Below are 16,052 nucleotides of genomic sequence, written 5' to 3' on the forward strand. Positions count from 1 at the left end.
AAGCCCTCCACAGCTTAGGACCAGGTTACTTGAGAGGTGGCCTTATCCCTTAATAGAGCCCTATGATCTGCTTGAAATTTCTAAACCTCAGAAGCCCACTCTGCAGCAACTTAGTGCAGGGCTTTTAGTGCGGCTGCCCCTGTTCTGTGGAATAGCATTCTCCTCAAGATACAACACATCACAACAGCAGTTCTCTGGGTGGCGTGGAAAACAAAACAGATTTTTAAAAGATCGCCATTCCCCAATACAGTGGTACCTCGGGTTACATACGCTTCAGGTTACATATGCTTCAGATTACAGACTCCGCTAACCCAGAAATAGTGCTTCAGGTTAAGAACTTTGCTTCAGGATGAGAACAGAAATTGTGCTCCGGCAGCGTGGCAGCAGCTGGAGGCCCCATTAGCTAAAGTGGTGCTTCAGGTTAAGAAGAGTTTCAGGTTAAGAACGGACCTCCAGAACGAATTAAGTACTTAACCCGAGGTACCACTGTAACGAGAACGAAGAGTTAATAGACCAGCAATCCTTCACTGACTTGTGGGATATCTTCCGAGAGAAGAAAAGGCTAAGGAGCAAACCCTTACACTAATCTGGAGTGGAGTCTCATGCGCCTCCTTCTGTCAACTCCTGTAGCCAATCTGGTGCCAAATGTATTGCTCTGCTTTTCTTCAGTCCACATCAGCGAGACCAAGAGGGGAGCATTGTTGTCTGGGCAGCCCAGGACCTCCAGACACACTGCCCAGCCTTGCGCTCTAAAGAGGTCACTTCAGTGCTGCTAGCACAGTGGTTTGACTTCACCCCTGGAGGCGCACTTCTTTGTCTCTCAGGACAGATGGATGTGGCTGCCACCAACAACAAAAACAACAAATTAAAGCCATACGAGGAAATACCCATTCCAAACCCAGTTGGAGTGGAGTTGGCTTACAGCAGTGTGCAAATTGTAGGAGAAGCAGAAGATTTACAGGGCCCCTAAAGGCAAGCTGTGCTGCATCACAACTCCCATCAGTCCCATTAGAGCAGGCATAGGCAAACTCGGCCCTCCAGATGTTTTGGGAATACAATTCCCATCATCCCTGACCACTAGGGATGATGGGAGTTGTAGTCCCAAAACATCTGGAGGGCCGAGTTTGCCTATGCTTGCATTAGAGCGTCCAATGGTCAGGGATGATAGGAGTTGGAGTCCAACAACATCCGCAGGACACAATGTTAGCTATGCCTGCTTTAATGAAATCCACAGATCTATTCCCAACTGCCACTTAAGCCAAAGCATGCCCACCTGCAAGCTATCTAAAAACAGTAGCTAAAGGGGCCAAGCCAAAAGTCCAAGTCAGCCAGATCTACTGAACTGTTCATGTTCTGCAGCTGGGCAAGAAAAATAGAGAAATCACAAGACACACCACAGTGTTAATTTCTCTTGAACTGTAACCATAGTGCCGGTATCAAAGCCCAACAATCCAGGTAAGGGATATGACATTATCCCTTGGAACAACTCTGCGGAAGCCGGGGAGGATGTTGCAAAGGTCAATTAATAATGTTTCTCCCCTAAATGGACAGCGGCAGCACTGCACACTCCCATCTGCAGGAGATGACAATGGGAAAAGCATAACAGAAAAACAAGTATGGGAGTGAGTGGGAAGGAAGGCATGAAAATAACTCTCTAATGCACTTGGGGAAGGTTTAGTCATCCCCAGGCTACATTTCAGGAAGAGTTATCAGCATATTATTATTATTAACACTGCATTTGCCAACCTGGCCCCCTCCAGATGTTTCAGAGTACAGCTTCAGCTTGCTGGGGCTGATGGGAGTTGTAGTCCAAAAGGGCGCCAGGTTGGCGGATGCTGGATTAACACATCATAGAAAAGGCGCAGATTTTTCCCCTGCTCCTTCCAGAATACAGTGGTGCCTCGCAAGACGAAAAGAATCCGTTCCGTGAGTCTCTTCGTCTAGCGGTTTTTTCGTCTTGCGAAGCAAGCCCATTAGCGGATTAGTGGATTAGCGCTATTAGCGGTTTAGCGGCTATTAGCGGTTTAGCGGCTATTAGCGGCTATTAAAGGCTTAAGGGATTAGCGGATTAGCTGCTAAAAGGCTATTAGCAGCTTAGTGCCTTAGAAAAAGGGGGTGGGGGGCGGAAAAAAAACCCCAGGAATCGCAAGACATTTTCGTCTTGCGAAGCAAGCCCATAGAGAAATTTGTCCTGCGAAGCACCTCCAAAACGGAAAACCCTTTCGTCTAGCGGGTTTTCCGTCTTGCGAGGCATTCGTCTTGCGGGGCACCACTGTACCCATCAGCTATTAAAACCCCCACAACTTCCATTGGAGGAGAAAAACAAGGCAGACAACAGGCATTCAGAACCTATCACTGGTTTGCTTGCAGCTCATGCAAAATTTACTAAGAAGCCCTCTGCTAAAGTAACACTTATCCTGTTTGGATCATGGACAGCGTTGCAGTTCATAATCATGAAACAGTGGTTAATTAGAGGGATTCCTGGATTGTTTGTTAGCGCCACAAAGGAGCTATGTGCTCGGAAAAGAGGCTCATTATTACCTAGACTTATTGAGCTGAGTTGTGACTGTGAGAACACGGCAACTGATCCATCTGCTGTCACAGAGCTAGAAATAATTCTCAATTTAAACTAAACGTGGCATATTGTTGCAGCGCCATCTTGCACCCTTCAGCTCAGATTGCACTGAGGTGCTAAACCTTGCACATAGGATGTATCACTTCAGAATGTACTTGGGGGCTCACTCTGACAGAACATTTTCCATACCAAAATAACAGAAGAAACCTGTGCAGACAAAGCTACCACATCAGGAATAAGGCTCAGCAATTTGAACACTTCTTGTCACCAATGTACTATTTTCTCCATTGGGGGTGGGGTTTGTATGGAGGAGCATTCAGCCACGGCCAACTTGCACCTCCCAGTACGTTTCCGAGCACAATTCAAAGTGTTGGTGCTGACCTTTAAAGCCCTAAACGGCCTCGGTCCAGTATACCTGAAGGAGCGTCTCCACTCCCATCGTTCTGCCCGGACACTGAGGTCCAGCTCCGAGAGCCTTCTAGCGGTTCCCTCACTGCAAGAAGCCAAGTTACAGGGAACCAGGCAGAGGGCCTTCTCGGTAGTGGCACCCGCCCTGTGGAACGCCCTCCCACCAAATGTCAAAAGAAAAACAATTACCAGACTTTTAGAAGACATCTGAAGGCAGCCCTGTTTAGGGAAGCTTTTATTGTTTAATAGACTATTGTATTTTAATATTCTGTTGGAAGCTGCCCAGAGTGGCTGGGGAAACCCAGCCAGATGGGCGGGGTATAAATAATAAATTATTATTAGTATTATTGTTGTTGTTGTTGTTGTTGTTGTCTGAAGATACAGGTTTACCACCTCAGTGGGAATTACGCCTCACAGAAAACAAAACCAAATACATTAAAAAAACCTTTATGGGTAAGCTCTGGCCACAGGCCACATTAGGTCCCACAGCTGCAGAAGAACAACAACAGGCAGCCTTAAAGTCAGTGGTGAGGAACCTTATGGCTGGCAAGGAGTCCCCTCCTGTGGTTTCTTGCAACTGGGATTCAGAAGCATTACTGCCCCTGGCAGTGGAGGTAATGCATGGCCATCGTGTTTCATAGCAGCTGACAGCCTTTCTCCTCCATGAATCTGTCCGGTCCTCTTTTAAAGCCTTACAAGTCAGTGGCCATCACTGCCTTCTATGGGAGTGAGTGTCACAGTTTAACTCCACATTGTGCAAAGAAGTACTCTCTTTCTTTCGTCTACCCTGAATCCTCTTAAGGTTCAGCTTCATCAGATGCTCACAAGATATAGTGTTATGGGGGGGGGGACTTTTCTCTTTTCCACTTTCTCCACCCTGTGCAAAATTTCATACACGTCTATCATGTTGTCGCATTGCTACTCCAGAGTAGACCTGCTGAAGTGAACGGGCACGGCTAACTTAGGTTCATTAATTCCAACGGGTCTACTCTTGAGTAGAACTTTGTTGGGTACAACCCAACGATTCTAAGCATGCACAGGATCACACTCCTGCTGACAGATTGCTTCTCGGCCAGAATAATTCCAAAAGCACACCTTGGAGGGTGGCTACAAGTTGCAAAGAAGAGCGCCATGTGCACATCTCTACGATAGACAAAAAAACCCGGTACAAAAAGATTTTTGGGGGCCAAACCTTTCACACTCGTATCACAGCTGCCACCTAGTGTTTAAAAGAAATCTCTGCAGATTCCAGCAAGGTAAAGGTAAAGGTACCCCTGCCCGTACGGGCCAGTCTTGACAGACTCTAGGGTTGTGCGCCCATCTCACTCAAGAGGCCAGGAGCCAGCGCTGTCCACAGACACTTCCGGGTCACGTGGCCAGCGTGACATCGCTGCTCTGGCGAGCCAGAGCCGCACACGAAAACGCTGTTTACCTTCCCGCTAGTAAGCGGTCCCTATTTATCTACTTGCACCCGGGAGTGCTTTCGAACTGCTAGGTTGGCAGGCGCTGGGACCGAACAACGGGAGCGCACCCCGCCGCGGGGATTCGAACCGCCGACCTTTCGATCGGCAAGCCCTAGGCGCTGAGGCTTTTACCCACAGCGCCACCCGCGTCTCGCGTTCCAGCAAGACAGCCTCATAATAAATGTCACGTATTTCTGGACTGTCCTGAAAACAGGAGCAAAAGGTTGAGCTTGGGTTTGACTGTGAAGCACGGATTAATTGCAACCTGCAGCAAATAAAAGTCTGTTCTGCTCAGATGCTGTTGGCACTACTAGCCTCAATTTAGGCAAGAGATACAGTGGTACCTCGGGTTACATATGCTTCAGGTTACAGACTCCGCTAACCCAGAAATAGTATCTCGGGTTAAGAACTTTGCTTCAGGTTAAGAACAGAAATTGTGCTACGGCGGCACGGCAGCAGTAGGAGGCCCCATTAGCTAAAGTGGTGCTTCAGGTTAAGAACAGTTTCAGGTTAAGAACGGACCTCCGGAACGAATTAAGTACTTAACCCGAGGTACCACTGTAACCGCTTTAATCCCAGGAGAGCAAAAGGTTTTCCAGAAGGGTTAATTCAGGCAGCAGCAGAAGGCAGCAACCAAGGGAGAAAACATATCCACACATAAATATAAATATGTGAAATGAGTTAAATTTAAAACGAGGCTCAAGTTAACAAAGAAACTGAAGGCAAGACGTTTGGGATGGCTTCATCAATAAACAGAAAGGAGGAAAAGGAGCACACAGGCAGGGCCGGATTTAGGTTTGATGAGGCCCTCAGCTACTGAAGGTAATGGGGCCCTTTATATGTCCAGCTGCCCTTTGTCACCAACAAATTGTTGCTGTTTTTTGTGTTGAATATATGCTATATGGTAATTTATGGACCTAATAGGTATCTAAAGCCATTTGCACATAACAAAATATGTATTTTATCAATTTTATTTGTTTTTTTAATCTTGTATTTTGGAAATGTACACCCAGTTGGTTTTTTCCTTTAATTTTTTTTTTGGGGGGGGGCTCCAAGAGAGTGGGGCCCTAAGCTATAGCTTGTTTAGCTTATATGTAAATTTGGCACTGCACAGGGCACACATAGCAAGGATACCATCTAGAGAAACTCAAGGAATGAAATAAGGTGCATATCAGTCAGATAGTCTTTTGCATATACAAAACCTTAGCTGACTGGCAGAAGCTTACTGGGGCTTTGGAAAGAAGACTTTCCCAGCCCTACCTGGAGATGCCGGGGAACAAACCTGGGGTTTCTGCATGCAAAGCAGATGCTTTGCATCTCTTTGTGCTTTTCTTTAAATCTAGGAGGACCATGTGGCCAATTTCAAACCGGCATGCAGGCCACAACCGAGAAGCATGGTGCATGCTCTCAGAAGTCAGGATAGCAGATGCGCACATAACTTTCAAATCAGAATCAAGATAAAATGCAGAGTGAGCCGAATCTTGGGATTAATGCATGGGTAGGCAAACTAAGGCCCGGGGGCCAGATCTGGCTCAATCGCCTTCTAAATCCGGCCTGCCGATGGTCCGGGAATCAGCGTGTTTTTACATGAGTAGACTGTGTGCTTTTTATTTAAAACGCATCTCTGGGTTATTTGTGGGGCATAGGAATTCGTTCATCCCCCCCCCCCAAAAAAAATATAGTCCGGCCCCCCACAAGGTCTGAGGAACAGTGGACCAGCCACCTGCTGAAAAAGTTTGCTGACCCCTGGATTAATGGGTGGACAACAAAAGTGGATTTTGAGAGTCCTTATGGTGGCTAAGAGATTTATACAGTGGTACCCCGCAAGACGAATGCCTCGGAAGACGAAAAACTCGCAAGATGAAAGAGTTTTTTGTTTTCTGAGGTGCTTCGCAAGACAGATTTTCCTAAGGGCTTGCTTCTCTAGACGAAACGGCCCTGCCTCTCGTGTCATGGTGACGGTCACTGCACGCATGCACGCACGCTCGCTTCCCCGCTCCTCCGGCTCCCTCCTACCTTCCCGCTGACGGTTAGTGCCTCGTGCCACTGCCCACCCCCCTCGCGCGCTCCCCTCAGAGAGTCGTTGCTGCCAGTGCCTCTCTCTCCCTGGAGTCACGCTCCTGAGCCCCGCCGCCCTCCAGCAGCTGCGTCACACGGTGGCCACAACGCGCGGGTGAGTCTGAGGTACCGGTTGCGGCAGCTGTCCTGCTTCTCCCCGCCCCTCCCCACCGCTGTCAGTGTTTAAATGCAGTGGTGCTTCGCAAGATGAAAAAACTCGCATAACGAAAAAACTCGCGGAACGAATTAATTTCATCTTGCAAGGCACCACTGTACTTCAAGCCTGGAAGGATAAATACCCATTGTCTATTACACAATGGTCTACGGCAGTGGTTTTCAACCAGTGTGCTGTGACACCCTGGGGTGCCTTGAATGACGGTCAGGGATGCCAAAGGCAACACTGGCCTCTGTCCCCCTTCCATCCCTTCCCCTCCCTCCCTCCCTCCCTCCAAAGCCCTCTCGTGTCTCTGCCTCCCAATGGTTTGCACAGCTGTTTATTGCAACAGCCCTGGCTATAACCTCAGTAAGCAAATGGTGCCTTTGGGAGGCACCTCTCTTTAGGGTGGGGTGGGGGCAGCTCAGAGACCAGGGGCAGCAGCAGTGGCTGCCCAGAAGACTCCCAAGGAGAGGGGAAAGGAGAGGAGGCTGAGGGGAACACTCCGCCAGGGAGGGTGTTCGAAAAAGGGTGAGGGGCTGCCAGCTCTGCAGGCAAGAGGTGGCATAACTGGGTTCCTGAGCCCCACAGGGGTGCCACAGAAAGAATGTAGTTTGTTAAGGAAGCCATGTACTCAAAAAGGTTGAAAACCTCTGGTCTAAGGACCTCACAGCCCTGGCAACGTTTAAATGAATATCATATATGCATAATTTACATGTGAATACCTATTTGAACATCTGCAGGGCCTACATGAATTTATTAATTTACTCCTGTACTGATGGTCACTGTATTGCCAAAGTGAACAGATTGTGGTCTACCGTTATTACTAGAGTTATCTGTATATTATAATTTGCTTTTCTCTCTCTTTTATTTCTTCCTTAATTTTATTTATTCTATTTCCTTTCCTCGCTAAATTGGGAAACAAAAAATTGATTACACCAAATCCAGAGTAAATGTGAAAACTGGACGGAGGCTCGGCAGCAGTCTTGCTGATGGACCACAATCCCCTTCTTCCCAGCTGCTTGCTACGTTGGCTGGGGCTCATGGGAGTTGGGCTGCCATCAGCTTCTAGAGGAACACAGCCCGCCCGCCCGCCCCCCATCCAAGAAAACCTACCTCTCCTGTGCTTGGATTCGTCCCGTACTTCTTTATCCAGGGAACAATATTCCTAAAACAAGAGCAAAAAGGATGCAAGAGATCAGATACAAAATCAGAAATGCCTGGTTCCTCCCGAAAAGTCACATGTGTTCTGGTACAGCCTAGGGGCTTAGGAAAGTGAGCTGAGAAGCCCCCAACTTAAATAACACCTTGGATATGAACTCACTTTTCTAATAATAATAATAATAATAATAATAATAATTATACCCCAACCATCTGGCTGGGTTTCCCCAGGCACTCTGGGAAGCTCCCAATAGAATATTATTATTATTATTATTATTATTATTATTAGCAGCGATAAAACATCAAACATTAAAAACCTCCCTAAACAGGGCTGCCTTCAGATGTCTTCTAAAAGTCAGATAGTTGTTTATTTCCTTAACATCTGATGGGAGGGCATTCCATAGGGCAGGTGCCACTACCGAGAAGGCCCTCTGCCTGGTTCCCTGTAACCTCGCTTCTTGCAGTGAGGGAAATGCCAAAAGGCCCTTGGCGCTGGACCTCAGATGGGGGTGGAGATGCTCCTTCAGGTATACTGGACCGAGGCCGTTTAAGGGCTTTAAAGGTCAGCACCAACACTCTGAATTGTGCTCGGAAACGTACTGGGAGCCAACGTAGGTCTTTCAGGACATACATTATTCTCCCCACCTATTAGCAACTTGTGACGATAAGAACTGTGCATCCTAGATGGCACAATTCAAGGAGAGAAGAGCTATACAGTGGTGCCTCGCAAGACGAAAAGAATCCGTTCCGCGAGTCTCTTCGCCTTGCGGTTTTTTCCGTCTTGCGAAGCAAGCCCATTAGCTGCTTAGCCGATTAGCGCTATTAGCGGTTTAGCGGCTATTAAAGGCTTAAGGGATTAGCGGCTTAGCTGCTAAAAGGCTATTAGCGGCTTAGCGGGCTTAGTGGATCAGCTGTTAAGCGGCTTAGCGATCAGCTGTTAAGCGGCTTAGCGATCAGCTGTTAAGTGGCTTAGCGGCTTGGGAAAAAGGGGGGGAGGGGAAAAAACCCCGCAGGAACTCGCAAGACATTTTCATCTTGCAAAGCAAGCCCATAGGAAATTCGTTTTGCGAAGCACCTCCAAAACGGAAAACCCTTTCGTCTAGCGGGTTTTCCGTCTTGCGAGGCATTCGTCTTGCGGGGCACCACTGTACTAATGGGGGGAAGAGAGGGAGACCACTGAAAAAGTAGCAACTTACAGCAAGTCAAAGATGGTGCCTTCCGGTGTGCATACAGGATATTCAAATGGCTGCAAAGATAAGCTAGGGGGGAGAAAAGAAGTAATGTGGCGATTAAGTAAATGTGAATTAAATATCAGCAGAAGAGCACAATGATAAGCCAGCAATGCAGTTTTACCTAAATCCTGGGATGGGGACCCCGTGGGCCATGCATGTTCTGTTGAACAACAATTCCCAACAGAATGGAGTTCGACAATATGCCCCATTCCTGACCTAAGCAATGACCACAAAGAAATATTTCTGGATCGGATATTCTGGAATTGGAGCTCCACCACCCAAAAAACAGCCCTGTTCATAGTAGATCCTCACTCAAAACTCTGGGGAAGCCAGTGCGGTATAGTGGTTAGAGCATCAGACTTGGACCTGGGAAAATGGGGTTCAAATTCTCACTCGGGCCATAAAGCTCACTGGTGACCCTGGGCCAACCTCTGTATCTCCACCTATCCTACCTCACAGGATTGTTGTGAGGGGGAAAAGGGAAGAGGGAGGATATGGCCTACACTGAAGGAAAGATGGAATATAAATGCAATAATAATAATAATAATAATAATAATAATGAATTTTATTTATACCCCGCCCTCCCCGGCCTAAGCTGGGCTCAGGGCGGCTAACAACAATCAAAATAATCCAACATTCTAAAAACATTTCATTATAAAAATTAATTAAAATCAAATTGATGGCAACCATTAAGCGAGATTCTGTGCAGATTGCCAGAGGAGGGGGTCAGGCTGCGCCCTGACCAAAGGCCTGGTGGAACAGCTCTGTCTTACAGGCCCTGCGGAAAGATGTCAGGTCCCGCAGGGCCCTAGTCTCTTGTGACAGAGCGTTCCACCAGATTGGAGCCACAGCCGAGAAAGCCCTGGCTCTAGTTGAGGCCAGCCTAACCTCTCTGAGGCCTGGGACCTTCAGGATGTTTTTATTTGCAGACCATAGGTTTCTCTGTGGGGCATACCAGGGGAGGCGGTCCCGTAGGTACGATGGTCATATAATTATTTTATATAATAATTATATAAAATAAACAAATAAAAATAAAGTTGGGTAACATGGAGAAAAGTCTCAGATGAAGACATGGGCATGTTCAGACGAGTGCTTATAAGCTTCCTCAAAAGGCAATTAGAATCATAGAACTGTAGAGCTGGTAGGGACCAAGATGGTCATCTAGTCCAACCCCTTGCAATGAAGGAATCTTTTGCCCAATGTAGGACTCAAACCCATGACCCTTAGATTAAGAGTCTCATGCTCTACCAATTCATGTGCTATCCCAGTGCCAAAAGAATGGTAAAGATGGCACCAGGTGGATCTCACTAGGGAGCCACAGGTGATTAAGGTGCAAAGGGGGTTATTACGAATGAACCTATTAATACTGTCTACAGTTCTGGTCACCTCAACTAAAAAAGGAGAGTGATTCAAAAAGGAGGGTGATTCTAAATGAGTGATTCTAAATGATGAAGGTTCTAGGTTCAATCCTTGGTATCCCAGGCTGGAAAAGATTTGTCTGAAAAACTGGGGAGCAGCTGCCAGTGTATAGTATACAGTTCTGAGCTTCAAGGATCAAATGGTCTGACTCTGCATAAGGGAGCTTCCTATTTTCCCCATAAGAATGATAAAGGAATTAAATTAGAATTTAATATTTCTCCAGTGCTCACCTGCAGTGATCAAAAGGTAGACGTCTGAAGTTGGACTGTGGAATTTCTGTTCAATTAAAATAAAATAAAAATATTTCACACACACATCGTGTTCAACCTGGGATAAACAGATTGTTTTCCTGATTATAATGTTAGAGCTTCTGTCTCAGTTTCTAACATTCCTTTTACAATGCATGAATGAACCGTGGATTTCTGGTCGATACACCACGTTACCCTAAATATCATTCACACCAGTGGGCATGCAGCAGACATCATGGATGTCATTGGATAATGTCACACACACACCCCTTATGCACATTACTGATCCCAATGATGCACCCATGAAAACAGTAGGAAATAACTGTATGTCAGAATACAATGAATAAGAGGCAACATGATAGTTCCTGCATGGAGTCCACAACGTGGAGAAACTGGACGCAGAAAAGTTTTTCCTCCTCTCTCATGGCACTAGAATTCACAGGCGTCCAATGAAGTTGAATGTTGCAATACCCAGGACAGAGACAAGAAAATACTTCTCTACACAGCACACTGTTAAACTACTGAACTCGCTCCCACAGGAGGCAGTAGTAGCCACCAACTCAGATCCTTTTAAAAGAGGATTGGACAAATTCATGCGGGAGAAGATTATCAATGGCTACTAGCCATAACACCTATGCTCTGCCTTCACAGTTGGAGGAAGCAATGCCTCTAAATCAGGCATAGGCAAACTCTGGCCCTCCACATGTTTGGGAATACAATTCCCATCTTCCCTAGCTAACAGGACCAGTGGTCAAGGATGATGGGAATTGTATTCCCAAACATCTGGAGGGCCGGATTTTCCTATGCCTGTTCTAAATACTAGTTACTGGAAACCACAAGGGATTTTGAAGCTTATATGCTTGAATCCTGCTTGTGTGTTTCCCACAAGCTTCTCGTCGACCACTGTGAACAGGATGCTGAGCTAGATGGGCCATTGGCCTGATCCAGCAGGCTCTTCCCATGTTCTTAAAATAAAAGTGCTGTAAATACAAGCCACATACCTGCTTTCTTTCCTCCATAAAAATGTGTGTATTCTGCACAAGTTATGTACCTAGAGAGAGAGAGAAAGACAGTTAGGGGGACAACAGTTATCACCCCAAGTTTTGTTTCCAGAGCTTGGAACTGCTGCTGCAGTTAGAGAACCTTCTGATACAGAAAAAAATGGGTGTGACATCCAAATTTGAAATGCCTTTTGCAACACAGCTGAATGGAAAAGCCATCTAATAAGAGCAAAGGAGAAGGAAGCTTGTAAATAAATAGCCAAAAGATTTAGGCTACAATCCTAAAGGCACTTAAGAAGAAGCAAGCCCCAGTCAGGACCCAGACCCTGGTTCAAATATCACCTTGCCCAAAAACTCACCAGGAGACTTGAAGGCAAATGGCTCTCTCTTTTCTTGGTTCCCCATCACCATCTACATGATAATAGTACTAGCTTTCCTTATACGGTTGTTGTGTGTGTGCATGAAGCTCTCTGACCAGTAAAAAAACCCAAGAACCTGTTTTACAGATATCAAGCCTTATTTACTGAGGTCACTTTCTGGGCAGAGCTTTGAGTTGCCTAAACCTATACCTGTACCGGTACAATTTTATATAGCTTTTAAAACGACCAATAAACAGCCAATACACATCCAGTGACAGAGCTAGATTTAAAACAAATGCAACCAGTTGAAAACCAGCTGCACTATTCTTGGAATGCATGTGGCGAGAGGGCAACTTATGCAACCCACCTAAACCTTACAGCCTTTTGGACTAAGATACAGAACTATGATCTAAGCCTCGTGAACGATGCAGTTGGTGTGCTGCACTGTTGCAAGCGCTCCAGTTGGAGAACAGCCTTTACCAAAGGCGTCATGGGCTTGAAGATGCTCGAACTCAGAACAAAAGGGAGAAACGTGCTAAGAGGAAGACACGCTTGGCAAACCCTCACCATGATAAACTCCCGCCCGAAAACATGTCCCCACTGTGGTAGGATGTGTGGATCCAGAATTGGCCTCCAAGTGTCACTTATGGACTCACTGTTAAGACCGTGTTCATGTAAGACAATCTTACTCAGCTACAAGTGATCACCAAAGAAGAAGGAAGGTGTAAAACTGGAAAACTGATTTTAAAATGTTATTATTAAAAAACAAAACAAAAACAGCAGTCCAGCAAAACCTGGTGGATTTTTAGATATAGATATATTTATATATGTGTGTGTGTATCTATATAAGGTAAAGGACCACTGGACAATTAAATCCAGTCAAAGGTGACTATGGGGTTGAGGCACTCATTTCGCTTTCAGGCTGAGGGAGCCGGCGTTTGTCCACTAACAGCTTTCTGGGTCATGCGGCCAGCAGGACTAAACTACTTCTGGAGCAACGGGACACTGCGATGGAAACTAGAGCACACGGAAACACCGTTTGTGTGTGTGTGTGTGTGTGTCTATATATAGAGAGAGAGTATCTCTCTCTCTATATATAGACACACACACACACACACATATATATAAACGGTGTTTCCGTGCGCTCTGGTTTGGTTTCCATCGCGGTGTCCCGTTGCTCCAGAAGCAGTGTGTGTGTATAATGTATAATGTATTAACCGAATCATGGGCACAGGCATGATGTTTGTTAGGAGGGGAGCGGAACCTCAGATTTGTATTGATTTAGGCCTGCAACGCCCCCCCCCTTGGCTACACCCATGAACTGAATACAAAACCTAAAAAACTAAAGTGGCACAACAGCATGCAGAGATTATTAAAGATATTTTGTTGTTGTCCCCCGCCCCTGCATTTATATGCCGCCTTTTCTACCGAGGCACCCCAACAGCCCCCCCCCCCGCCGTGTGGTAACAGCCTGACAGGAGAGGCTCAGCGGCCCCCAGCCTGACCACAACCGAACCAGGAGGGCCCTTTCGCTTCGGGTGTGGGAAGGGAGAGCCGGAGATTTCCACTCACATCTTGTCCTTCTGGTGCTGCCTTTTCCCCATCCTGGCTGCCGAGCTTGGTCACCTCTACGGTGGCCTCGGGGAGGGAGGAAGAAAAAGCAACGCCACACGGAGCCCAGCCGGTAATCCAAACGGAGGAGAGAGAAAGAGTCTTCTGAAGAGAAAAGCGGAAGTTGCCGCTACTTCCGGTGGAGCGGAGTGCGCCGCTCATAGGGGTCCCCCTAACCGGAAGCACCGAGCCGGCACTTTAAGAGTTCCGCGCTTCTTCGCGCTCCCACTTCTCTCAACTTTAAAAAATAAAGTGCCGGATTTACGTATAACAACCTATAGCTTAGGGCCCCACTCTCTTGGGCCCCCCTAAAAATTTAAAGAAAAAAAACTTAAGTTACAGCTTAATAATTATTTCACTATTAATATACTTCTTTTTAATTGTATTTCAGTTCAACAATTACTTTAATAAAATACATATTTTGTTAGGTGTAAATGGCTTTAGATACCTATTAGGTCCATAAATTACCATATAGCATATATTCAACACAAAAAACGACAATTTGTTATTGCCAAAGGACAGCTGGACGTTTAAAGGGCCCCATTACCTTCCAGTAGCTTAAGGCCTCATCAAACCTAAATCCGGCCCTGGATAAATAAAGAAATAAACAAAAAAAGCTTGGGAATCACATTTCCTGGGAATATAAAATAAGCATAGGTGTCTCTTTCGGCTCCTGGGAGAGAGTACCTGTCACTATTCTGCACAATGAATACTCAGCAATAATAGCCCTGTATGAAAGTGAGTGGTTTACCTACATTTTTTCTCTTTCGGGCCACTTTTATCGTATTTGCTGTTTGCACTCCACAGAGTTCAGATTGCAATAAATAAATGAAGCAATTAAAAACCAAACGGTATTTAATGTGAACATGCGGCACTCCACTTGAATGAAGCCCCTGGTAGTCCACTGGCCACAGCTGGGAATTAATATATTGCAAGGGCTCCCAAAATCCGTTCTCTTTAGTACAGTATCCTTATATAGCGGTTATCAAGAGAGACATATAAGCCAACAGGCTTGGAGGAACCACAAGATTTGCAGAAATATAAGTTTATACAAAATGTAGTAGGCTATTTGCATTTATATAAGCACTAGGACAATAACACTATACCAATTTATACAAGAATGTATGGGAATATCATATATTGCCTTTTTTTTTTTTTTGCATATTTTCGCTTTTAAACATGTCTTTGTTGTTGGTTTTCCTCTCTCACACTTTCCCTTCTTTTTTCTGTATCACTTTATTTATTTTAACTGAAATCACCTTAATAAAACATATTTAAAATATTACATTAAAAGAAAAGGGTTTACAGAAGTATTAAAGAAATAAACTCAACCCGCCACTGCCAATAGCCCAATCAAGAATGATCATGCTCTAGTGGCTACAGAGGGTTAGTATCTAAGGGCAGGAATTCATTGATGGGTGAATCCTCCCCCCCTTTTGTAAGTTCATTAGTATCAATTAATGGATGATGGTGGAAATGAATATCTGGCAATTGTGGCAGTTTCAACATTTCAGCTTTGTTTACTAAATACTAGTAGAAATATTAGATCACTCTCTAAGGCAGATGATGCTGAACTAAAGGTAAAGGTAAAGGGACCCCTGACCATTAGGTCCAGTTGTGGCCGACTCTGGGGTTGTGGCGCTCATCTCGCTTTATTGGCCGAGGGAGCCAGCGGACAGCTTCCGGGTCATGTGGCCAGCATGACTAAGCCGCTTCTGGCGAACCAGAGCAGCGCACAGAAACGCCCTTTACCTTCCTGCAGGAGCGGTACCTATTTATCTACTTGCACTTTGACATGCTTTTGAATGCTAGGTTGGCAGGAGCAGGGACTGAGCAACGGGAGCTCACCCTGTTGCCCTTCTGATCTGCAAGTCCTAGGCTCTGCGGTTTAACCCACAGCGCCACCCACGTACATCCAGCCTAATGCTTTCCTTCATCACAAGTCTCTCTCATGTATGTGAACGTATGCCAATAATAGTCAAAATATTTATTGAATGAAAAAGGAGCTGGGGGATGTAACCCTCCTTCCAATACATTATGGACTACTACAAAGATGCACCCACACACCCAGAAGGGTGTCCTGTATGAGAAGGCATTGAATCACATTGAGCCTAAACTTTCTGTGGCTGCAAGACTCTGTCAAATATGGCACCCTCATGCCGATAAGAGCAAAACATGTCCACTTTTGCCTCTAACTCCACCCACATGTTAGGTTACCCACGAGGGATACCTGGATAGCTTACAATGATTATTATTATTTTAAAAAAATCAATATAAACATAAAACAAGCTATAAAATCAAAGGCAACATAAATACAGTATTTTTTTTTTGTTAAAACACAGGTGTAAAAATGGAGAGCCATT

The 16,052-nt window shown here is 45.7% G+C and overlaps 1 protein-coding gene across 1 annotated transcript in view; it reads right to left on the reverse strand.

The window, feature by feature from the left end:
- The window catches only part of PPIL2 (peptidylprolyl isomerase like 2), a 78,542-nt gene extending 64,700 nt beyond the window's left edge, over positions 1-13,842 (reverse strand). The window contains exons 1-5 of the mRNA XM_083418326.1: positions 13,651-13,842; positions 11,720-11,769; positions 10,701-10,746; positions 9,016-9,078; positions 7,775-7,826 (exon numbers count right to left, since the gene is read on the reverse strand). Coding sequence (XP_083274452.1) covers positions 7,775-7,826; positions 9,016-9,078; positions 10,701-10,746; positions 11,720-11,769; positions 13,651-13,682 — 243 coding nt within the window. The 5' untranslated portion in view covers positions 13,683-13,842. The remainder of the gene's footprint in view (positions 1-7,774; positions 7,827-9,015; positions 9,079-10,700; positions 10,747-11,719; positions 11,770-13,650) is intronic.
- Between the last annotated feature and the right edge of the window lie 2,210 nt (positions 13,843-16,052).

The sequence above is a fragment of the Podarcis tiliguerta genome, assembly GCF_965153285.1.
Source record: "Podarcis tiliguerta genome assembly, chromosome: 16".
Lineage (NCBI taxonomy): Eukaryota > Metazoa > Chordata > Lepidosauria > Squamata > Lacertidae > Podarcis > Podarcis tiliguerta.